General features: G+C 44.1%; 1 protein-coding gene across 1 annotated transcript; it reads left to right on the forward strand.

Moving 5' to 3' along the window:
* Nucleotides 1–16,773: 16,773 nt before the first annotated feature.
* Nucleotides 16,774–18,782, forward strand: LOC123733150 (CD5 antigen-like). The gene is made up of 5 exons (XM_045712518.1): nucleotides 16,774–16,807; nucleotides 17,039–17,344; nucleotides 17,773–18,078; nucleotides 18,204–18,390; nucleotides 18,770–18,782. Exons 2-5 carry the CDS (start codon nucleotides 17,143–17,145, stop codon nucleotides 18,780–18,782), a joined length of 708 nt encoding a protein of 235 aa, XP_045568474.1. The 5' UTR covers nucleotides 16,774–16,807; nucleotides 17,039–17,142.
* Nucleotides 18,783–20,791: the final 2,009 nt, after the last annotated feature.

Here is a 20,791-nt window from a genome sequence, read left to right on the forward strand (position 1 = left end):
TCGTATCATCTGAGATCCCCAAAGATTGGAAAGCTGCCACGGTCATCCCCCTCTTCAAAGGGGGAGACACTCTAGACCCAAACTGCTACAGACCTACATCTATCCTACCGTGCCTTTCTAAGGTAAGCTAAGGAAATAAATATTAAAAAACAGGAAGTAACGGTACATTTACTACTGGTGACATTTGTAATGGGGAATTGATATAATAAACTCAATCTAAGGGCAGTCAATTCACACAATGAAACAATGAAGGAGCAAGAATTGGTGGAAGCCACGGAGGACATTCTGAAGAGAGACTCACCTATATCTTCACCACATACCCCTCCCCTTCTCCTTGTCTCAAAATGTTAAATTATACTCAATAGACATTATCTTCACACATATTTGAGATGCTTTTCACTGACAGCCACAACTCAATAATCAGCGAGGCCTATTGCCACACGTACTGCTCAAATAGGCATGAGCCTACAAGCTTGTGATTTGAAACCAAACACAGCTATTTCTTTTTAACCATCTGTCTGACTTTGTTGTTCACACAGGAGAGAGACGTGACTATCGTGGATCTTCTGGGGAGCCTCAACAACATCATGAAGCTGACGAGGCAGAGAAGAGTCCCTCCCGATCAGAACACCTCAAGAAACACCAGAGGAGCCACAGGGAAGAAATGTCACTGCTGCTCTGACTGTGGGATAGGTTGCAAATCTTCATCAGAACTTAAAATACACCAGCGAGTACACACAGGAGATAAATCTCACCACTGTTTTGATTTTGGGAAGAGTTACTTAAGATCAAATTCACTAAAAGTACACATGAGAATTCACACTGGAGAGAAACCTTACAGCTGTGATCAATGTGGGAAGAGTTTTACTCAGTGAAGCAGCCTGTTATGCACCAGAGAAAACATACAGGAGAGAAATCTTATAGCTGTGATCAATGTGGGAAGAGTTTTACTTCATCAAGCCATCGGATTGTACACCAGAGAACACACACAGGAGAGGAATCTTATAGCTGTGATCAATGTGGGAAGAGTTTTACTACATCTAGCCATCTGTCTATACACCAGAGAACACACACAGGAGAGACACCTCATAGCTGTGATCAATGTGACAAGAGATACTCTGATAAAAGATCTCTGATCAAACATCAGAAAATACATACATGAAGGAGTTGTTTCATGATATCAATGAAATTATGTCACAATGTAGAATGTTTTAACATTGTAGTAGGAGTATTTTAATGATGTCACAATGTAGAATGTTTTAACATTGTAGTAGGAGTATTTTAATGATGTTACAGTGTAGAATGTTTTAACATTGTAGTAGGAGTATTTTAATGATGTCACAATGTAGAATGTTTTAACATTGTAGTAGGAGTATTTTAATGATGTTACAGTGTAGAATGTTTTAACATTGTAGTAGGAGTATTTTAATGATGTCACAATGTAGAATGTTTTAACACTGTAGTAGGAGTATTTTAATGATGTCACAATGTATAATGTTTTAACATTGTAGTAGGAGTATTTTAATGATGTTACAATGTAGAACCCTAATCCTTTGCCCCCTGTTCTATTGATTTCAGCATGATATGGATATTAGCCTCATCAGGGGGAAAATCCAGGCTCTGAATTGATAGAGTACTATTTATATGATATTACAGAAAGTGACTAACAAAAAAAGAGCTGTTACACTTACAACGTCGGTGACCAACTTGAATCAAAATGTAGCTAGCTGTTTTCGACAAATTGTCCTCTAAACTGTGATGTACACATTATTCCCAGATTCCATGTGGTTTTTGAGCTGTTAGTTTTAACAGGACATGCAACCTCATCTCCCCACTCTCACGCAAATGATTTCAACATGATATCGATGAGTGATGACAAATAAGTGTGGCGTTCCTTTGTTTAGCGACCTCTAAATTTAAATGCATCACTCCAAAATGTAGCTGACTGTCTTCTGCAGGTTGTCCTCTAACCAGTGAGGTAAAATATATCTCCCATTTCCATGTGTTTTTTTAGTGGTGTTAGTTTCAACAGCAAGTACAACCTGATTTCCCCCCTAATTGATATCAGTGATTTATTGCTACTTGTCAAAACAACAGCGTTTCTGATGCTTGTGCATTTTAAAAAGTGCTTGTTTAAAAAAATACAAGTAATATGATTATTGTTGCAGATATTTGTGCAGATAGTACATTTTATGTATAGGTTTTCAATATCACAAACTGTTTCTGCATATTGGTTATTGATTTGGACACATTAAAACTGTGTTTTGACATTGGGCTATCCCACCTAGCAAAATGTAATTGAAAAGAAGACTATACCCGAGGTCCAATATATGTTTTGTTTTAGTTGAAAGTTAAAAAATGTATTTTCAGGTTGTTGTTAAAATGACTTGAAAACAACTTAATTTCAAAGTTCTTGCAGTCTATACACATGGACTGTTGTGGAAATATTGAATCAAATATTTCACCAGAACCGGAACCTGTGATTTCAATTAGACTTTATTACAAACAGTAACAAAGCCGAGCAATTCCATTGAAGAACTGACTCTTCATTCTTAGTACTTGGCTTTTATACAGTCTGACCCTTACATAACATCACTCCACTTTATGAATCTTGTTGTCTTGCTAAGTTTCCATTCTCTTATTGGCTCAGACATTGGGGCATAGATTCTATTGGTGGCTTGACATGCATACTCCTACTGTTGCCCATCACTGATAAGCTAATGTTCCTGTCCAAAAGTCTTCACAAGTTCAGACCGATGTTGTCTATGTATGATTAACCCATGTGCATCTCCAGTAGCCTTCACAAGATCAGATATGGCTCAGACCAGACACGTCTTGTTGGTTTACCTTGCCTCATCCACACAGATTCTGCTTACGTTCTGTTTTTTACATGTCTAATAGTTGACTCGATGTTGATCCAGCTTTGTACACTCACATGGGCTCAACCTTCACTCTGCTTAGATATGTCTAATATTTAAACTTATATCGATTTTTCTTTCTACTTACATGAGAACAGTATAGTTACTGTAAATCAGCAGATGACTGGAAAATTCTCCCACGCAGTCAGTCAGGAACAAATTCTTATTTACAATGACGGCCTATCCCAGCCAAACAAGGACAACGCTGGGCCAATTGTGCACCGCACTGTGGGACTCCCAATCACAGCCGGATATGATGAAGCCTGGATTCAAACCAGGTACTTCAGTGACACCTCTTGCTCTGAGATGCAGTTTCTTAAATACATAAACATAAATAAAATGTGTTAAATACAACTGGTGTAGACTTTACTGTGAAATGCTCATGAGACCCTTCCCAACGATGAAGAGTTAAAACATTATACCTTTATGTGGTACATATTCACATCTCATAGTACAGAACTCCTAACTGGTCAGCTTGTAACACAGACCGTCTTTCATTCAAAACCTGTCATTCATTCATTCATTCATTTGGATAGTAAACATCTCTCACCACACAACCATTGATTCAATATATATGTTTATTGATAAATGTAATGAGAACGTTGGTTTAATCACCAAAACACAACATATTGATATCTTTTCAATTTAGTCGTTTTAACTACCAGTTGATCCAATAGAAAACAATGTAAGATATGTGTTTCAAATGGCCCTTAGAAGTGCTGACAGTAATATACTACAGTACTGTAAATTACAGTAGATTACACAGTTCACATTAGACAATGCACTTAGTGAAATTACAAGATGATGTTATAATACTGCATCAACTGGTTGTTTAATGCAGCAGAATGAGGTTCTTAGAGCTCTAGTGTGTCTGAACTGAGAGGAGCTTCTGAGATGGAACTCCAGCTACTGATTGATGATGGTCAGTAGAGCTTCTGAGATGGAACTCCAGCTACTGATTGATGATGGTCAGTAGAGCTTCTGAGATGGAACTCCAGCTACTGATTGATGATGGTCAGTAGAGCTTCTGAGATGGAACTCCAGCTACTGATTGATGATGGTCTTGTCTTCTCTCTCTCTCGGAGCTGCGTGATATTCTCCTGGACCAGACAGCATCACAGGTGATATTCTCCTGGACCAGACAGCATCACAGGTGATTTTCTCCTGGACCAGACAGCATCACAGGTGATATTCTCCTGGACCAGACAGCATCACAGGTGATATTCTCCTGGACCAGACAGCATCACAGGTGATATTCTCCTGGACCAGACAGCATCACAGGTGATATTCTCCTGTACCAGACAGCATCACAGGTGATATTCTCCTGGACCAGACAGCATCCCAGGTGATATTCTCCTGGACCAGACAGCATCACAGGTGATATTCTCCTGGACCAGACAGCATCACAGGTGATATTCTCCTGGACCAGACAGCATCACAGGTGATATTCTCCTGGACCAGACAGCATCACAGGTGATATTCTCCTGGACCAGACAGCATCCCAGGTGATATTCTCCTGGACCAGACAGCATCCCAGGTGATATTCTCCTGGACCAGACAGCATCACAGGTGATATTCTCCTGGACCAGACAGCATCACAGGTGATATTCTCCTGGACCAGACAGCATCACATGTGATATTCTCCTGTACCAGACAGCATCACAGGTGATATTCTCCTGGACCAGACAGCATCACAGGTGATATTCTCCTGGACCAGACAGCATCACAGGTGATATTCTCCTGGACCAGACAGCATCACAGGTGATATTCTCCTGGACCAGACAGCATCACAGGTGATATTCTCCTGGACCAGACAGCATCACAGGTGATATTCTCCTGGACCAGACAGCATCACAGGTGATATTCTACTGGACCAGACAGCTGGGGGGATACACTATTTATACAATAGTATGTGGGCACCCCTTCAAATTAGTAGATTGGGCTATTTCAGCCACACCAGTTGCTGACAGGTGTATAAAATTGAGCACACAGCCATGCAATCTCCATAGACAAACATTGGCATTAGAATGGCCTGACTGAAGAGCTTTCAGTAACTTTCAACGTGGCACCGTCATAGGATGGCACCTTTCCAACAAGTCAGTTTGTGAAATTTCTGACCTTCTAGAGCTGTCCCGTCAACTGTAAGTGCTGTTATTGTGAAGTGGAAACATCTAGGACCAACAATGGCTCAGCCAAGAAGTAGTGGGCCACACAAGCTCACAGAACAGGACCGCCGAGTGCTGAAGCGTGTAATGCGTAAAAATCGTCTGTACTTGGTTGCAACACTCACTAACAAGTTCCAAACTGCCTCTGGAAGCAACATCAGCATAAGAAAATGTTTGTCAGGAGCTTCATGAAATGGGTTTCCATGGCCGAGCAGCTGCATACAAGCCTAAGATCAATATGGGCAATGTCAAGCGTCGGCTTGAGTGGTGTAAAACTCACAGCCATTGGACTCTGGAGCAGTGGAAACGTATTCTCTGGAGTAATGAATCATGCTTCACCTTCTAGCAATCCGACGGACTAATCTGGGTTTGGCAGATGCCAGGAGAATGCTACCTGCCCCAAAGCATAATGCCAACTGTAACGTTTGGTGGAATAATGGTCTGGGGCTGTTTTTCATGGTTTGGGCCCCTTAGTTCCAGTGAAGGGAAATCTTAACGCTACACCATACAATGACATTCTAGAGGAATCTGTGCTTCCAACTTTGTGGCAACAGTTTGGGGAAGGTCCTTTCCTGTTTCAGCATGACAATGCCCCTGTACACAAAGCGAGTTAAATACATGAATGGTTAGTCGAGATTGGTGTGGAGGAACTCACAAGCCCTGACCTCAACGACGTCAAACACCTTTGGGATGAAGTGGAACGCCGACTGCGAGCCAGGCCTAATCGCCCAACATCAGTGCCCGACCTCACTAATGCTCTTGTGGCTGAATGGAAGCAAGTCCCCACAGCAATGTTCCAACATCTAGTGGAAAGCCTTCCCAGAAGAATGGAGGCCGTTATAGCAGAAAAGGGGGGGACCAACTCTATGCAAATGCCCATGATTTTGGAATGAGATGTTTGACGAGCAGGTGTCCACATACTTTCGTTGATTTGGTGAATATACTGCAGACAGACATACAGACAGACAGACAGACAGACAGACAGACAGACAGACAGACAGACAGACAGACAGACAGACAGACAGACAGACAGACAGACAGACAGACAGACAGACAGACAGACAGACAGACAGACAGACAGACAGACAGAACTACTAGTCACCCCTCCACTCTCTCCCTGAGTCCAGGCCCCAGATAGACAGAACAGCAACACCATCAGAACTATAGCAGTCTTCATTCTGAAATGACTCTGGTCTTCTTCAGAAGTAGTGCAGTAGTCTACAGGGTTCAGAACGCACCTTTTTAAACACTTCTTATCACTCACATCATGAGGTTTCACATGTGTTTGGTTACATAGTGACCAATGTTCTTCTTAGTGATAAAACAGCAAACATTAAGAGTGTTAACTTATCAGACCCACATATATAATAAATATACTATAATATACTATATTCATATGCTTTTAGTACTCACACATGAATCATATCATGTATGCAGGTCATGTGTTGTTTTGAGCCAGCAGTAAAAACACACTGACAGGACAGTTCCTCTTATGACCACTAGGTGGTAATCTGGTGTCACAGACGCAGGACTGCAGACTAGAAAGAAGCATTGCTCCAATTATCTCTCCTTTCTCCTAAAGTGTGCACTTGTTCCCTTCACTGAAATGACTGGTAAACTAAATATGGTGGAAAAAACTACTTGATAACAGAAGGTAGAGTCCTCTGAGTGGAACGGTGGGAGACAAGCAGTACCTCCTCTCCCCTTCTCCCATCCTCCTCTTCTCTCTCTCCTTTTCTCTCCCCTCTCCCCTCTCCCCCTCTCCTCTCCTCTCCTCTCCTCTCCTCTCCTCTCCTCTCCTCTCCTCTCCCCCATCTCTTCTTCATCTTTTAATCACTGACTTCTCACCAGTGATGTCATCATAACCAGTAACCTTTTCCTCTCTTGTCCCAGTCCAGCCTGACCCTGACATAAAGCATCAGACCTGTTGAGTTGACTTGGGTAACAGACCTCTAGCTTCTACACCACATCCCCCCATTCTCCTGCTCTAACATGAGACCTCATCAGTACTCATTTTGGGTGCTGGTACTGTTTATATTTAGGTGCTGGAACATTAAGCTAATATTCTATAAGAGGTGAACTCAAGCAGTAGAAAGTTAGAGGTGATATTATAGTACACTATGTGAAACGTTGCTGTTCTGCCAGCAGTTTCCTGTGGAGTTTTTCTAATGTCAGTGTTTCCTGTAGGTAGGTGGGTTTAACCACTGATCTTGTCTGCTTAAAAGTGTGTCACATCATAGAAGTAAGGAAGTAATGAGATATAAGTCATATAGCCTAGCAGTATTTCTCAGGAGGGGGAGGGAGAGAGAGAGAGAGGACTAACTGACAGACTGGGATGGGAGAAGGAGACAAGGGAGGAGGAAGAGAGATGAGAGAGAGAAACTCAGCAACAAAAGAAATGTCCCTTTTTCAGGACCCTGTCTTTCAAAGATAATTTATAAAAATCCAAATAACTTCTCAGATCTTCATTGTAAAGGGTTTAAACACTGTTTCCCATGCTTGTTCAATGAACCATAAACAATTAATGAACATGCACCTGTGTAACGGTCATTAAGACACTAACAGCTTACAGACGCTAGGCAATTAAGGTCACAGTTATGAAAATGTAGGACACTAAAGAGGCCTTTCTACTGACTCTAAAGAACACCAAATGAAAGATGCCCAGGGTCCCTGCTCATCTTCGTGAACGTGCCTTCGGCATGCTGCAAGGAGGCATGAGGACTGCAGATGTGGCCAAAGCAATAAATTGCAATGTCCGTACTGTGAGATGCCTAAGACAGCTCTACAGGGAGACAGAACGGACAGCTGATCGTCCACGCAGTGGCAGACCATGTGTAACAACACCTACACAGGATCGGTACATCCGAACATCACACCTGGGGGACAGGTACAGGATGGCAACAACAACTGCCCGAGTTACAACAGGAATGCAAAATCCCTCCATCAGTGCTCAGACTGTCCGCAATAGGCTGAGAGAGGCTGGACTGAGGGCTTGTAGGCCTGTTGTAACGCAGGTCCTTACCAGACATCACCGGCAACAACGTCGTCTATGGGCACAAACCCACCGTTGCTTTACCAGACAGGACTGGCAAAGGTGCTCTTCACTGATGAGTTGCGGTTCTGTCTCACCAGGGGTGAGTAAGGAATGATCGTTACACCGAGGCCTGTACTCTGGAGCGGGATCGATTTGGAGGTGGGGGTCCGTCATGGTCTGGGGCGGTGTGTCACAGCATCATCGGACTGAGCTTGTTGTCATTGCAGGCAATCTCAATGCTGTGCGTTACAGGGAAGACATCCTCCTCCCTCATCCTGACATGACCCTCCAGCATGACAATGCCACCAGCCATACTGCTCGTTCTGTGCGTGATATCCTGCAAGATAGTAATATCAGTGTTCTGCCATGGCCAGCGAAGAGCCCGGATCTCAATCCCATTGAGCACGTCTGGGGCCTGTTGGATTGGAGGGTGAGGGCTAGGGCCATTCCCCCCAGAAATGTCTGGGAACTTGCAGGTGCCTTGGTGGAAGAGTGGGGTAACATCTCACAGCACGAACTGGCAAATATGGTGCAGTCCGTGAGGAGGAGATGCACTACAATACTTAATGCAGCTGGTGGCCACACCAGATACTGACTGTTACTTTTGATTTTGACCCCCCCCCTGTTCAGGGTCACATTATTCCATTTCTGTTAGTCACATGTCTGTGGAACTTGTTCAGTTTATGTCTCAGTTGTTGAATCTTGTTATGTTCATACAAATATTTACACATGTTAAGTTTGCTGAAAATAAACGCAGTTGACAGTGAGAGGACATTTCTTTTTTTTGCTGAGTTTAGTTCTTACTGAGAGACTGGGTTGGTAGATGGAGACGGGGGATGAGGAAGAGAGAGATGAGAGAGAGAGATAGGACTTATTGACAGACTGGGTTGGTAGAAGGAGACAGGGGAGGAGAGATGAGAGAGACTGACATTTTAATCAAATGAATATATTTGTATCACTGAGTTCTCACCAGTGATGTCATCATAACCAGTAACCTGTTCCTCTCTTGTCCCAGTCCAGCCTGACCCTGACATAAAGCATCAGACCTGTTGAGTTGACTTGGGTAACAGACCTCTAGCTTCTACACCACATCCCCCCTTCTCCTGCTCTAACATGAGACCTCATCAGTACTAATTTTGGGTGCTGGTACTGTTTATATTTAGGTGCTGGAACATTAAGCCAATATTCTATAAGAGGTGAACTCAAGCAGTAGAAAGTTAGAGGTGATATTATAGGACACTATGTGTAACTTTGCTGCTCTGTCAGCAGTTTCCTGTGGAGTTTTTCTAATGTCAGTGTTTCCTGTAGCTAGGTGGGTTTAACCACTGATCTTATCTGCTTACAAGTGTGTCACATCATATAAGTAAGGAAGTAATGAGATAGAAGTCATATAGCCCAGCAGTATTTCTCGCTCTTCAGTCCCTCTTCATGACAGTATACATTATAGCTCAGTAGAGACCCAGTTAGAGACAGACATGATATCTGCAGTGATTTTGATTATCATTTTTTGGAGCACAGGTAAGATGCTGTTATATTAATATACACTTGTGACAGTTACTGAGATATGTTTTGATATTGTAAGATATGTTACAATTTGCAGGGATAGTAAAATAACATGCAACTGGAAGCAGACAGTAAAAATGTGTCTCAAAGCAGGACAAAGATGTGATCACCTGTAAATGTACTTTACTGTAGTCTAACTGTCCATCTGGGGACAGGCACTAATGTCAGTTAAGTTGTGATGGTGTCATGACTGTTGTATATTCAGTGTGTCAATGATTGACTGTATCTGTCTCTATGTAAATGAATGAGAGTATATTTTATGTATCTATTTAATATTGGTCTGATGTTAGAGCAGGAGATGGGGGGAGTGTAGATGCCAGAGGTCTGTGACCTGAGTCAAGATCAACAGGCCTGATGCTACATGTCAGGAAGAGAGAGAGAACGAGAGAGAGGAGGGGGTGGGGAGGGCAGAGAAGAGAGTAGTGGAGAGAGAGAGGAGGGGAGGGCAGAAGAAAGAGTAGTGGAGAGAGAGAGGAGGGGAGGGCAGAGGAGAGAGTAGAGGAGAGAGAGAGAGGAGGGGAGTGGACAGAGCATAGCTGAAGGAAGTAGGCGTGATGAGGGTGCTGCAGCACCCCCTGAAAAATGAAAAAATAAAAAAATGTAATTATATATTTTTTTTTTTACTTTGGGGGAAAACATTTTTTCACCCTAGTAGTCCAGTACTGTATCAGCGGTCTGATATAGCCTCCTAGCGAGCCCAAAATAACCTTCTTGCTTATAGGGGTTAGAGCGTTGGGCCTGTACCTGAAAGGTTGCTAGATTGAATCCCTGAGCTGACAACGTAAAAATCTGTCGTTCTGCTCCTGAACAAGGCAGTTGTTCTGTCCCTAGGCCGTCATTGTAAATAAGAATTTGTTCTGAACTGACTTGCCTAGTTAAATAAAACAATAGGCCAACATCATCATCCTCTGTCTGCATCCTAATCCCTACCTGTAGTCTACCTACCTCTGGTATAATGCATTTCCACCTCTCACTCCATCAGTGTTGCTTGTCCATCTTCCTGAATTAAAAGATGAACAGATCAATATTGATGGCATAACATCATTAAATATTGCTAAGTTATTTAGCTGTAGTGTGGATGTAGGGCTGGTTTTAGTATATAATGAGCACCCAGATGCTGCGTAGGCAACACAATAATATCAGACTGACAAACTGGCCCGTGCTGCCTCCGCGTTGGCTACTATGTTGCAATATGAATATTCTCAGAGTGGTCTTGTTGATACTAAATGTTTCAGTTTCTCAGAGCCGCCTTGTTCATTTATACAATGTTTCAATATTATCAGAGCCACCTTGTTGATGCAATGCTTCAGTATTCACAGAATGTTTCCTTTCCCTGGTGAATAATGCAGACAGGCAGATACATAATGAGCTGGGTGCAGACATCATAAGGAACATCTCTGGATGCAAAGCAACCATTTTGGTGGGAAGCACATGAGACAATGACACTGTCATAGTACACTATACGAACCGCTCCACAAGGGGGACTTCATATACATTATAGCAGGGGGTCAACAACGCTTTTCATGAGTTCCAATTTACAAATGATCCTACCATTTCTAAAGATCTGTGTGCCTGTATAACACCCCACCCAGCAGACTGTCGACCAATCGCGTTCACGTTGTCATGCTGCGTCACGCGGTTGCTAAACCAATCGTCACGTAATCCCTTCTCAAAGTCAGTGTACTTTATGTTGAGAAACTGTCTATTTTCATCAAAAGTACGTACTGTCACGATTCCAAAGCTATACGATACTACAGATAACAAGTTAATTATCTCACATCTCCGAAAATATCTGTAATGTTGTACTTCTTTATGACAAAATTCATGTTAATGTTGGGTTTTTGATCTAGCGCCCAATAGACTCCCATTTAAGCCTTGAAAGAGCCTCTCCTTGTCCCAGAATCACCCAGAATGCACCATGCCGCCTATTGAGGTAGCAGGGCAATGTTTCCCATCTCCTCAAAAGTATTTCTGAGTTGTGAATGTTAGATTCCACTCTGTGAGACACATGGATCTGCAGGTTGAATATGGTGAGATTGTAGACTCCTAAATTGATAGGGCAGTTTGTTTAGGTGATTTAACAGCTAGTTAGCTACTTCACATGCTGATATTGTCTTTGGTATTATTGTGTGTAGATACGTTTAGTTACCAGCCAGCCCATACAGAGAGCATTGCATTGTGGATTTTGTAGTCAACTTAAACTTTAACAAATTTCCACAACGATGTTCCATCTTGTTACGAACCTTATTATTAGTGATGCACCGATATTACATTTTTGGCCGATACGATATCCAATGTTTTCCTGCCAAAAATAAACTATACCGATAACTGATATAAAACATTTTGCGGCCTTTTAAGCATTCTAGTGCAGTGAAGTAGTTAATGTCTGGGGGCATTTCTGTTCGGTTTTGCTGTTCTCCAAATAGTATTTTAGAGTTTATAGTACAGCAAATTAGTAAATTAAACTGGTGGAGGGATTCTACACCCCATTTAGCCATACCCTAGGTTTAGCTGTATTTCTACACACCCCATTTAGCCATAGCCTAGGTTTAGCTGTATTTCTACACACCCCATTTAGCCATACCCTAGGTTTAGCTGTATTTCTACACACCCCATTTAGCCATACCCTAGGTTTATCTGTATTTCTACACACCCCATTTAGCCATACCCTAGGTTTATCTGTATTTCTACACACCCCATTTAGCCATACCCTAGGTTTAGCTGTATTTATACACACCCCATTTAGCCATACCCTAGGTTTAGCTGTATTTCTACACACCCCATTTAGCCATACCCTAGGTTTAGCTGTATTTATACACACCCCATTTAGCCATACCCTAGGTTTAGCTGTATTTATACACACCCCATTTAGCCATACCCTAGGTTTAGCTGTATTTCTACACACCCCATTTAGCCATACCCTAGGTTTAGCTGTATTTATACACACCCCATTTAGCCATACCCTAGGTTTAGCTGTATTTCTACACACCCCATTTAGCCATACCCTAGGTTTAGCTGTATTTATACACACCCCATTTAGCCATACCCTAGGTTTAGCTGTATTTATACAGCCCCAAACTACTTCCTAAGGCTATGGGACAGAAGAGGATGGGAGGGGATATGGAGAGAGGGAAGGGGAGGAGAGAGAGGGAGATGTCATCAGAGATGGGGTTGACAGACTAACATGCAGTTAACTGAATATATTTTCAGAACTGACTTCTCACCAGTGATGTCATCACAACCAGTAACCTTTTCCACTCTTCCACTCTTGGTCTCAGCTTGACCCTGACCTATGGAATTCATTATTAGAAAAACAGACAAAAGCTAATGTATTAAATTAGATCCACCACACATGTTTCATGCAGACCACCATAGTCCCTGTGTCCAATAACACTAAGGTAACCTGCCTAAATGACTACCAACCCGTAGCACTCAGCTCTGTAGCCATGAAGTGCTTTAAAAGGCTGGTCATGGCTCACATCAAGAACATTATCCCAGAAACCCTAGACCCACTCCAATTTGCATACCGCCAAATTGCATACCAACAGATCCACAGATGATGCAATCTCTATTGCACTCCACACCGCCCTTTCCCACCTGGACAAAAGGAACACCTATGTGAGAATGCTGTTCATTGATTACAGCTTAGCGTTCAACACCATAGTGCCCTCAAAGCTCATCACTAAGCTAAGGACCCTAGGACTGAACACCTCCCTCTGCAACTGGATCATGGACTTTCTGACGGGCCACCCCCAGGTGGTAAGGGTAGGTAACAACACATCCGCCATGCTGATCCTCTAAACCGGGGCCCCTCAGGGGTGTGTGCTCAGTCTCCTCCTGTACTCCCTGTTCACTCATGACTGTATGCCGAGGCATGACTCCAACACCATCATTAAGTTTGCTGATGACACAACAGTGGTTGGCCTGATCACCGTCAATGATGAGACAGCCTATAGGGAGGAGGTCAGAGACCTGGCCATGTGGTGCCAGAATAACAACCTCTCCCTCAACTTGATCAAGACAAAGGAGATGATTGTGGACTACAGGAAAAGGAGGACAGAGCACGCCCCCATTCTCATCAACGGGGCTGCAGTAGAGCAGGTTGAGAACTTCAAGTTCCTTGGCATCCACATCACGGGGGGAGAGGAGAAGAGGGGGAGAAGAGGAAAGGGAGAGAAGAGGAGAGGGGCAGAAGAGGAGAAGAGAGTAGGAGAAGAGAGGAGAGATGGAGAAGAGAGGGGAGAAGAGGAGAAAAGAGGGGGAGGAAAGGGAGAGAAGAGGGGGAGAAGGGAGGGGGAGAGGAAAGGAGAGGGGGAGAAGAGTAGAAGAGAGGGGGAGAAGAGAGGGGAAGAGGAGAGGGGATTATAGGATAGGGGAGAAGAGGAGAGAAGAGAAGAGGAGACAAGAGAAGATGAAAGGGGGAGAAGAGAGGGGGAAGAGTGGAGAGGAGAGGGGGAGGAGAGGAGAGGGGGACAAGAGGAGAGGAGAGGGGGACAAGAGGAAAGGGGGAGAAGATGAGAGGGGCAGAAGAGGAGAAGAGAGGGGGAGAAGAGGTGATGAGGGGCAGAAGAGGAGAAAAGAGTGGGAGGAGAGGAGAAGAGAGTGGGAGAAGAGGAGAAGAGAGGGGGAGAAGAGGGGAGGGGAGGGAAGAAGAAGAGAGGGGGAGAATAGAAGAGGGGGGAGAAGAGGTGAAGAGAGGGGGATAAGAGGGGAAGGGGAGAAGAGTAGAAGAGAGGGAGACGAGAGGGGGAGAAGAGGAGAGGGGGAAAAGAGGAGACGAGAGGGGGAGAAGAGGAGAGGTGTGAGGTGAGGGGAAGAAGAGGGGAGAAGTGGAGAGGGGAGAAGAGGATAAGAATGGGGGAGGAGAGGAGAGGGGGAGGATATGAGAATAGAGGGGAGGAAAGGGGAGGCGAGGAAAGGCAGAAAATAGGAGAAGATTTGGGGAGAAGAGAAGAGAAGGGGAAAAGAGGACAAGAGAAGGGAAGACTAGGGGGAGAAGAGAAGAGCGGGGAGAAGAGAAGAGCGGGGAGAGGAGGAGAGTGGGGAGGAGAGAACAGGAAAGGTTTAGAAGCGAAGATGGAGAGTATAGGAGAGATGGAGAAGAGAGTGGGAAAGAGGAGAAGAGAGTGGGAGAAGAGGAGAAGAGAGTGGGAGAAGAGGAGAAGAGAGTGGGAGAAGGGGAGAAGAGGAAAGGAGAGGGGAGAAGAGGAAAGGAGAGGGGAGGAGAAGAAAGGGAGAGGAGGCGAGAAGAGGACAAGAGAATGGGAGACGAGGAGAAGAGAGGGGGAGAAGAGGAGAGGGGGAGAGGAGAGAAAATGGGGAGAAGAGGAGAGAAAATAGGAAGAAGAGGAGAGATGGGAGAAGAGAGAGGGAGAACAGAGGGGGAGGAGAAGAGAGGGTGGAGAAGAGAAGACGAGAGCGGTAGAAGAGGAGAAGAGAGAGGGAGAAGAGTAGAACAGAGGGGGAGGAGAGGAGAGGGTGGAGAAGAGGAGACGAGAGCGGTAGAAGAGGAGAAGAGAGAGGGAGAAGAGTAGAACAGAGGGGGAGGGGAGGAGAGGAGAGGGGGGATAAGTGGAGAGAAGAGGAAAGGGGAGGAGAAGAGAGGAGAGAAAAGGAGACGGGAGAGGAGAGGTGGAGGAGAAGAGAGGGGGAGAAGAGGAGAGGGAGGGAAGAGGGGGAGGAGAATGAAGGAGAAGAGGAGAAAAAAGGGGAGCGTGAGAAGTGGAGAGGAGAGGCTGAGAAGAGGAGAGGTGGGGGGAGAAGCTGACATTGTGGAGAGGAGAGGGAGAGTAGAAGGGGGAGAGGAGAGGAGTGGGGGGAGGAGCGGAGATGGGGTTAGAGGGGGGAGAGGAGAGGAAAGGGGGGAGGAGAAGAGAGTGGGAGGAGAGGGGGAGAAGGGGAGAAGATATAGGAGAGGGGCGAGAAGAGAAGAGAAGGGAAGAGAAGAGGAGGGAGTGGAGGAGAGTGGAAGAAGAGATGAGGGAGGGGGAGGAAAGGAGGAGGGAGGAGAGGGGGGAAGAGAGGAGATGGGGAGAAGAGGAAAGGGGGGAGGAGAAGAGAGCCGAAGAGGAGAGAAAGGAGAGGGAGAGGAGAAGGTGGAGAGAAGGAGAGGAGACTAGAAGAAATAGGAGAGGGGCGAGAAGAGAAGAGGGAGTGGAGAAGATGAAAGTGGAAGTGGAAGAAGAGATGGGGGAGGAAAGGAGGGGGAGAAGAGGAAAGGGAGGAGAGGAGAGGGGGGAGAAGAGAACAGGGGGAGGGGAGTAGAGGAGAGGGGGGAGAAGAGAACAGCGGGAGGAGAGGAGAGGGGGAGAAGAGTAAGTGAAGAGGAGAGGAGTTGGGGGAAATTTGACAATATGACTTGGAAAGGTGGCATCCTATGATGGTGCCATGTTGAAAGTCACTGAGCTGTTCATTAAGGCCATTCTAGTGCCAATGTTTGTCTATGGAGATTGCATGGCTGAGTGCTTGATTTAATACATCTGTCGGGAAGGGGTATGGCTGAAATAGAGTCCACTAATCAATCACATTTATTTATTTATTTACTTCTTACATCAGCTGATGACACAAAGTGCTGTACAGAAACCTAAAACCCAAGATGTTGAAATGTTCATAGATGACCAGCAGTGTCAAATAATAATAATCACAGTGGTTGTCGAGGGTGCAACAGGTCAGCACCTCAGGAGTAAATGTCAGTTGGCTTTTCATAGCCAATCATTCAGAGAATCTCTACCGCTCCTGCTGTCTATAGAGAGTTGAAAACAGCAGGTCTGGGACAGGTAGCACGTCCGGTGAACAGGTCAGGGTTCAAGAGCCACAGGCAGAACAGTTGAAACTGGAGCAGCAGCACGACCAGGTGGACTGGGGACAGCATTTGAAGGGGTGTCCACATACTTTTGTATATATAGTGTATGTACACATAGGTGTTGTTGCACCATACCAACGATAAGCCTGTCTTCCCCATCACATCATGAAAGGTCATGTAGATGTTCAGTTAACCTCTGTCTCTCTCTTCCTCTGACTCCTCCCTTTCTCCTTTGTTTCTCTCTCTCTCTGTCTCTTTCTCTGTCTTTCTCCTCTGTCTCTCTCTTTCTCCTCAGATCTCCAGGCTCAAAGCGTCAGTCCACCAGGTAGGTAGAGTATAAATCTACAGTGATTATAGCAGTTCAATATTAGTCAACTTTATTATCCCACATGGAGAAATTCATGTGTCCATACAAACCATTCTGAACCCCAATAACAAGTAGTGTTTTATGGAACTACTAATGCTTGTCAACCACAAAGCACTACTGCTGTTAGAATAACAGAATCACTGTCATCATCTGTCCTCACCACTGTGTTTTCCTCTCTGCTGTTTACAGCTGAACTCTCAGTCAGACTGGTGGATGGGACCACTTCCTGTTCTGGGACAGTGGAACTCTTCTACAGAGGAGAATGGTTGGGTCTATGTACTGTGGGGTGGAGCATGATGGAGGTTAAGGTTGTGTGTAGAGAGATGGACTGTGGGAATCCTGTAGCTGAATCTAGAGGACCTCTGGACGAAGATGGAAGAAGAGGAGTCATACTAATTAGATGTAGTGGAGATGAGTCTTCAATTAGACAGTGTGACATCAGAGGAAGACCTGGTGACTGTATTGGTAGATATTATCATCATGTGACCTGTTCAGGTAAGAGACTGGTCATATTGAGAGATTTATTTATACATTATACAATATTACCATGTATCATGTTTTATGTGTTTTTATTTCATTTAAATAGAGGGAGAGATGTCAGATGTATTTAAACATTATATTTGTGTTTGTCATATTGGTTTATGGGAGATGTTCATGGGCAGATCATTGTAGTTCAGATGGTACTGAAGTGAAGCTGCCTGATGGATGTCCAGCTGTTTATTTTCTATAAAGTGAAGTGAACTTATTCCTGTCTCCTGCCTGCATTATTCCCAACCCTATCCTGAGTGACTAAGAACACATTTCTACCTCTTACAGTATCAAACATAGCAAAATACAATCTTCTATCCCTAATATTTGTGTTTAGTCCTTGACAGTGTCATCAACAAAACTGATTCAATGTTCAACCAAGTCTTTTTCTCCAGAGTCTGTGCGGCTTGTGGATGGAGCTGGTCTCTGCTCTGGGAGAGTGGAGGTGAAGTCCAATCAGTCCTGGGCCTCAGTGTGTGAAGCTGACTTTGACCGGCAGGATGCAGAGGTAGTCTGTGGGGAGCTTGGCTGTGGGGCTCCTGCAGCTCTACAGGGGGGGCTCTATGGAGAAGGTGAGGGTCAGACCTGGGATAAAGAGTTCCAGTGTAAAGGCAATGAGTCCCTTCTCCTGGACTGTGACACCTCAGACAGAGAAAACAACACCTGTCTACCTGGTAATGCTGTTGGACTCACCTGCTCAGGTAAGAAACAGTTTGTCACTCAATCAACATTGTTTCTCACCTGGAGTGAAGAATATGAGAGACAATATAGGTGTGTTTTAGTGAGATAAAAGTAAGATTACTGTCTCTCTCTTTTCTTTTCTCAGAGCCTGATGATGTGAGGCTGGTGGGAGGAGGCAGTCGCTGTGCTGGTGGAGTGGAGCGGTACGACCAGGGAGAGTGGAGGACTGTGGGAGCTGAAGACTGGAACCAGGAGGATGTAGCTGAAGTAGTGTGTAGACAGATGGGTTGTGGCTCCACTGTTTCAGAACTACCAAGAAACACCACTAGAGGGTTTAGAGTTATCTGTTCTGGGTCTGAGTCTGCACTGAGGGAGTGTGGGAGAATTTATTATCTCTCTCCTGGACTCACTGTGATCTGCTCAGGTAATAACAAGATATTATAATTATATTCAACTGATTTCCTTCATTCATACAACTTCCTCTGCACCTCTCATGATGACTGTTTAGCTTGTCAGTCTGCTTTACTAAATAGATCACTCAGTCAAGTAGGACTCAAATACAACTTAAATATCCCAGAATGCTTTGTATTTGAGTGTTATCTCAGTGAACGTCTCTACTCACTACCACTGTCACATGTCATGTTATTGTCATATCTAAATGAGGAAAGTAGTTGAGGAGCTACGTTTTCTTTTTCTCTCCTCTTGTTCCAGATGTCCTGCTTAAGCCTGATATCAACATATGTTGTCTCAGTGACTGTAGGCCCACTACTCATGTTGCCCTGTGAGGGAGGGTGGCTAGCACTGTTACATGCTGATGTTATTGTCATATCTATAGGAAACTAGTTGAAGAGGTTTTTCTTGTTCTCTTTTATTGTTACAGATCTCCTGGTCCAGCCTGATATCTCCCTGACTGACTCAATGGGAGGGGGTCTCCAGGGGCCACCAGGGGCCCGAGATGTTCAGGGGCTACAGCTTCACCATCACCTGCTCCACTCAGCCACAGTACCCAGGAGGCTCCTTCCTCCTCACGTTCACCGGCTCCAACAGAACCCAGACCCAGCCAGCTGTCAATCACTCTGCTGTCTTCCTCTTCCCTGCTGCAGATGACTCCCACCAAGGGAACTACAGCTGTGTTTATGACAATTATGTTTTCTCTCATAACTTCTCCTCTGAGAGTGAGCTCCTCTCCCTCACCATCACAGGTAACTGAACATGAACCAGACTTATAACTTTGTCATTGACAGATTTCCCACAGATCTATGTGATGATGATCAGTCCCCTCATCAAAGGTGTTTCTGTTTGCAGCCTCTCCTCTGCCAGCCTTCATCATCAGACACGTTGTAGTGCTGCTGATCCTACTGACAGGCATCACAACCTCCTACCTATACTACAAGGTAAAAACATTTACTCAGACTTTACAAGTCATTTAAACTAGAGGGAGAGGGTGAGGGGGAGAGGGAGAGAGGTACCAGTACCAGTCTGACTGTTGGTGCTGTGTCTCCCTAGCCCACCAGGAGGCAGAAGAGAGTGAACAGGGTGAGCAGCATGGATCTTTATGTCAATGCCATGGAGATGGTCTCTCTGAGCTCCAGAGCTGAAGCTGGACCGGGAGAGGAGAGAGCAGCCCAGGGGACGGAGTAGGAGTAGAATGAAGCTGACCCTACATGCTGATCTTAGGTCAGCTTTGTGTTTTAAATGGATGTTCAGCAGTGGACTGGTGTTTTAAAATGTGCTGACAAACCTGAAGTGGTTCTAATTTTAATAACAAGTTCAGAATTAGTTTCTCTTTCTACAACCTTGGAAGAAATCTAAAAGGAGTGACTGCAACCACCATTATTCATTTAGTTTGGTTTTTACCACCAGGGAAACATGGTGCTCTGGGTAACATGGGGTTCTGGGTAACATGGGGTTCTGGGTAACATGGGGTTCTGGGTAACATGGGGTTCTGGGTAACATGGTGTTCTGGGTAACATGGGGTTTGGGGTAACATGGGGTTCTGGGTAACATGGGGTTCTGGGTAACATGGGGTTCTGGGTAACATGGGGTTTGGGGTAACATGGGGTTTTGGGAACATGGGGTTCTGGGTAACATGGGGTTCTGGGTAACATGGTGTTCTGGGTAACATGGGGTTCTGGGTAACATGGTGTTCTGGGTAACATGGGGTTTTGGTATGGGTTTGATTAATGTCTTAATGTCTTTATCTTATTTAGTGTCTCTTAGATTCTTTATCTTATTTAGTGTCTCTTAGATTCTTTATCTTATTTAGTGTCTCTTAGATTCTTTATCTTATTTAGTCTCTTAGATTCTTTATCTTATTTAGTGTCTCTTAGATTCTTTATCTTATTTAGTGTCTCTTAGATTCTTTATCTTATTTAGTGTCTCTTAGATTCTTTATCTTATTTAGTGTCTCTTAGATTCTTTATCTTATTTAGTGTCTCTTAGATTCTTTATCTTATTTAGTGTCTCTTAGATTCTTTATCTTATTTAGTGTCTCTTAGATTCTTTATCTTATTCAGTATCTCTTAGATTGTTTATCTTATTTAGTGTCTCTTAGATTCTTTATCTTATTTAGTGTCTCTTAGATTCTTTATCTTATTTAGTGTCTCTTAGATTCTTTATCTTATTTAGTGTCTCTTAGATTCTTTATCTTATTTAGTGTCTTAGATTCTTTATCTTATTTAGTGTCTCTTAGATTCTTTATCTCATTTAGTGTCTCTTAGATTCTTTATCTTA

This window comes from Salmo salar, unplaced genomic scaffold, assembly GCF_905237065.1.
Source record: "Salmo salar unplaced genomic scaffold, Ssal_v3.1, whole genome shotgun sequence".
Taxonomy (NCBI): Eukaryota; Metazoa; Chordata; class Actinopteri; order Salmoniformes; family Salmonidae; genus Salmo; species Salmo salar.

What these genes read in the sequence shown, in the direction of transcription:
- LOC123733150 (XM_045712518.1), top strand. Translation starts at nt 17,143, where the DNA reads ATGATGGAGGTTAAGGTTGTGTGTAGAGAGATGGACTGTGGGAATCCT. An exon ending in TCATCATGTGACCTGTTCAG is followed by an intron (nt 17,345 to 17,772) that starts GTAAGAGACTGG and finishes CTTTTTCTCCAG; the next exon opens with AGTCTGTGCGGCTTGTGGAT. An exon ending in TGTTGGACTCACCTGCTCAG is followed by an intron (nt 18,079 to 18,203) that starts GTAAGAAACAGT and finishes TTCTTTTCTCAG; the next exon opens with AGCCTGATGATGTGAGGCTG.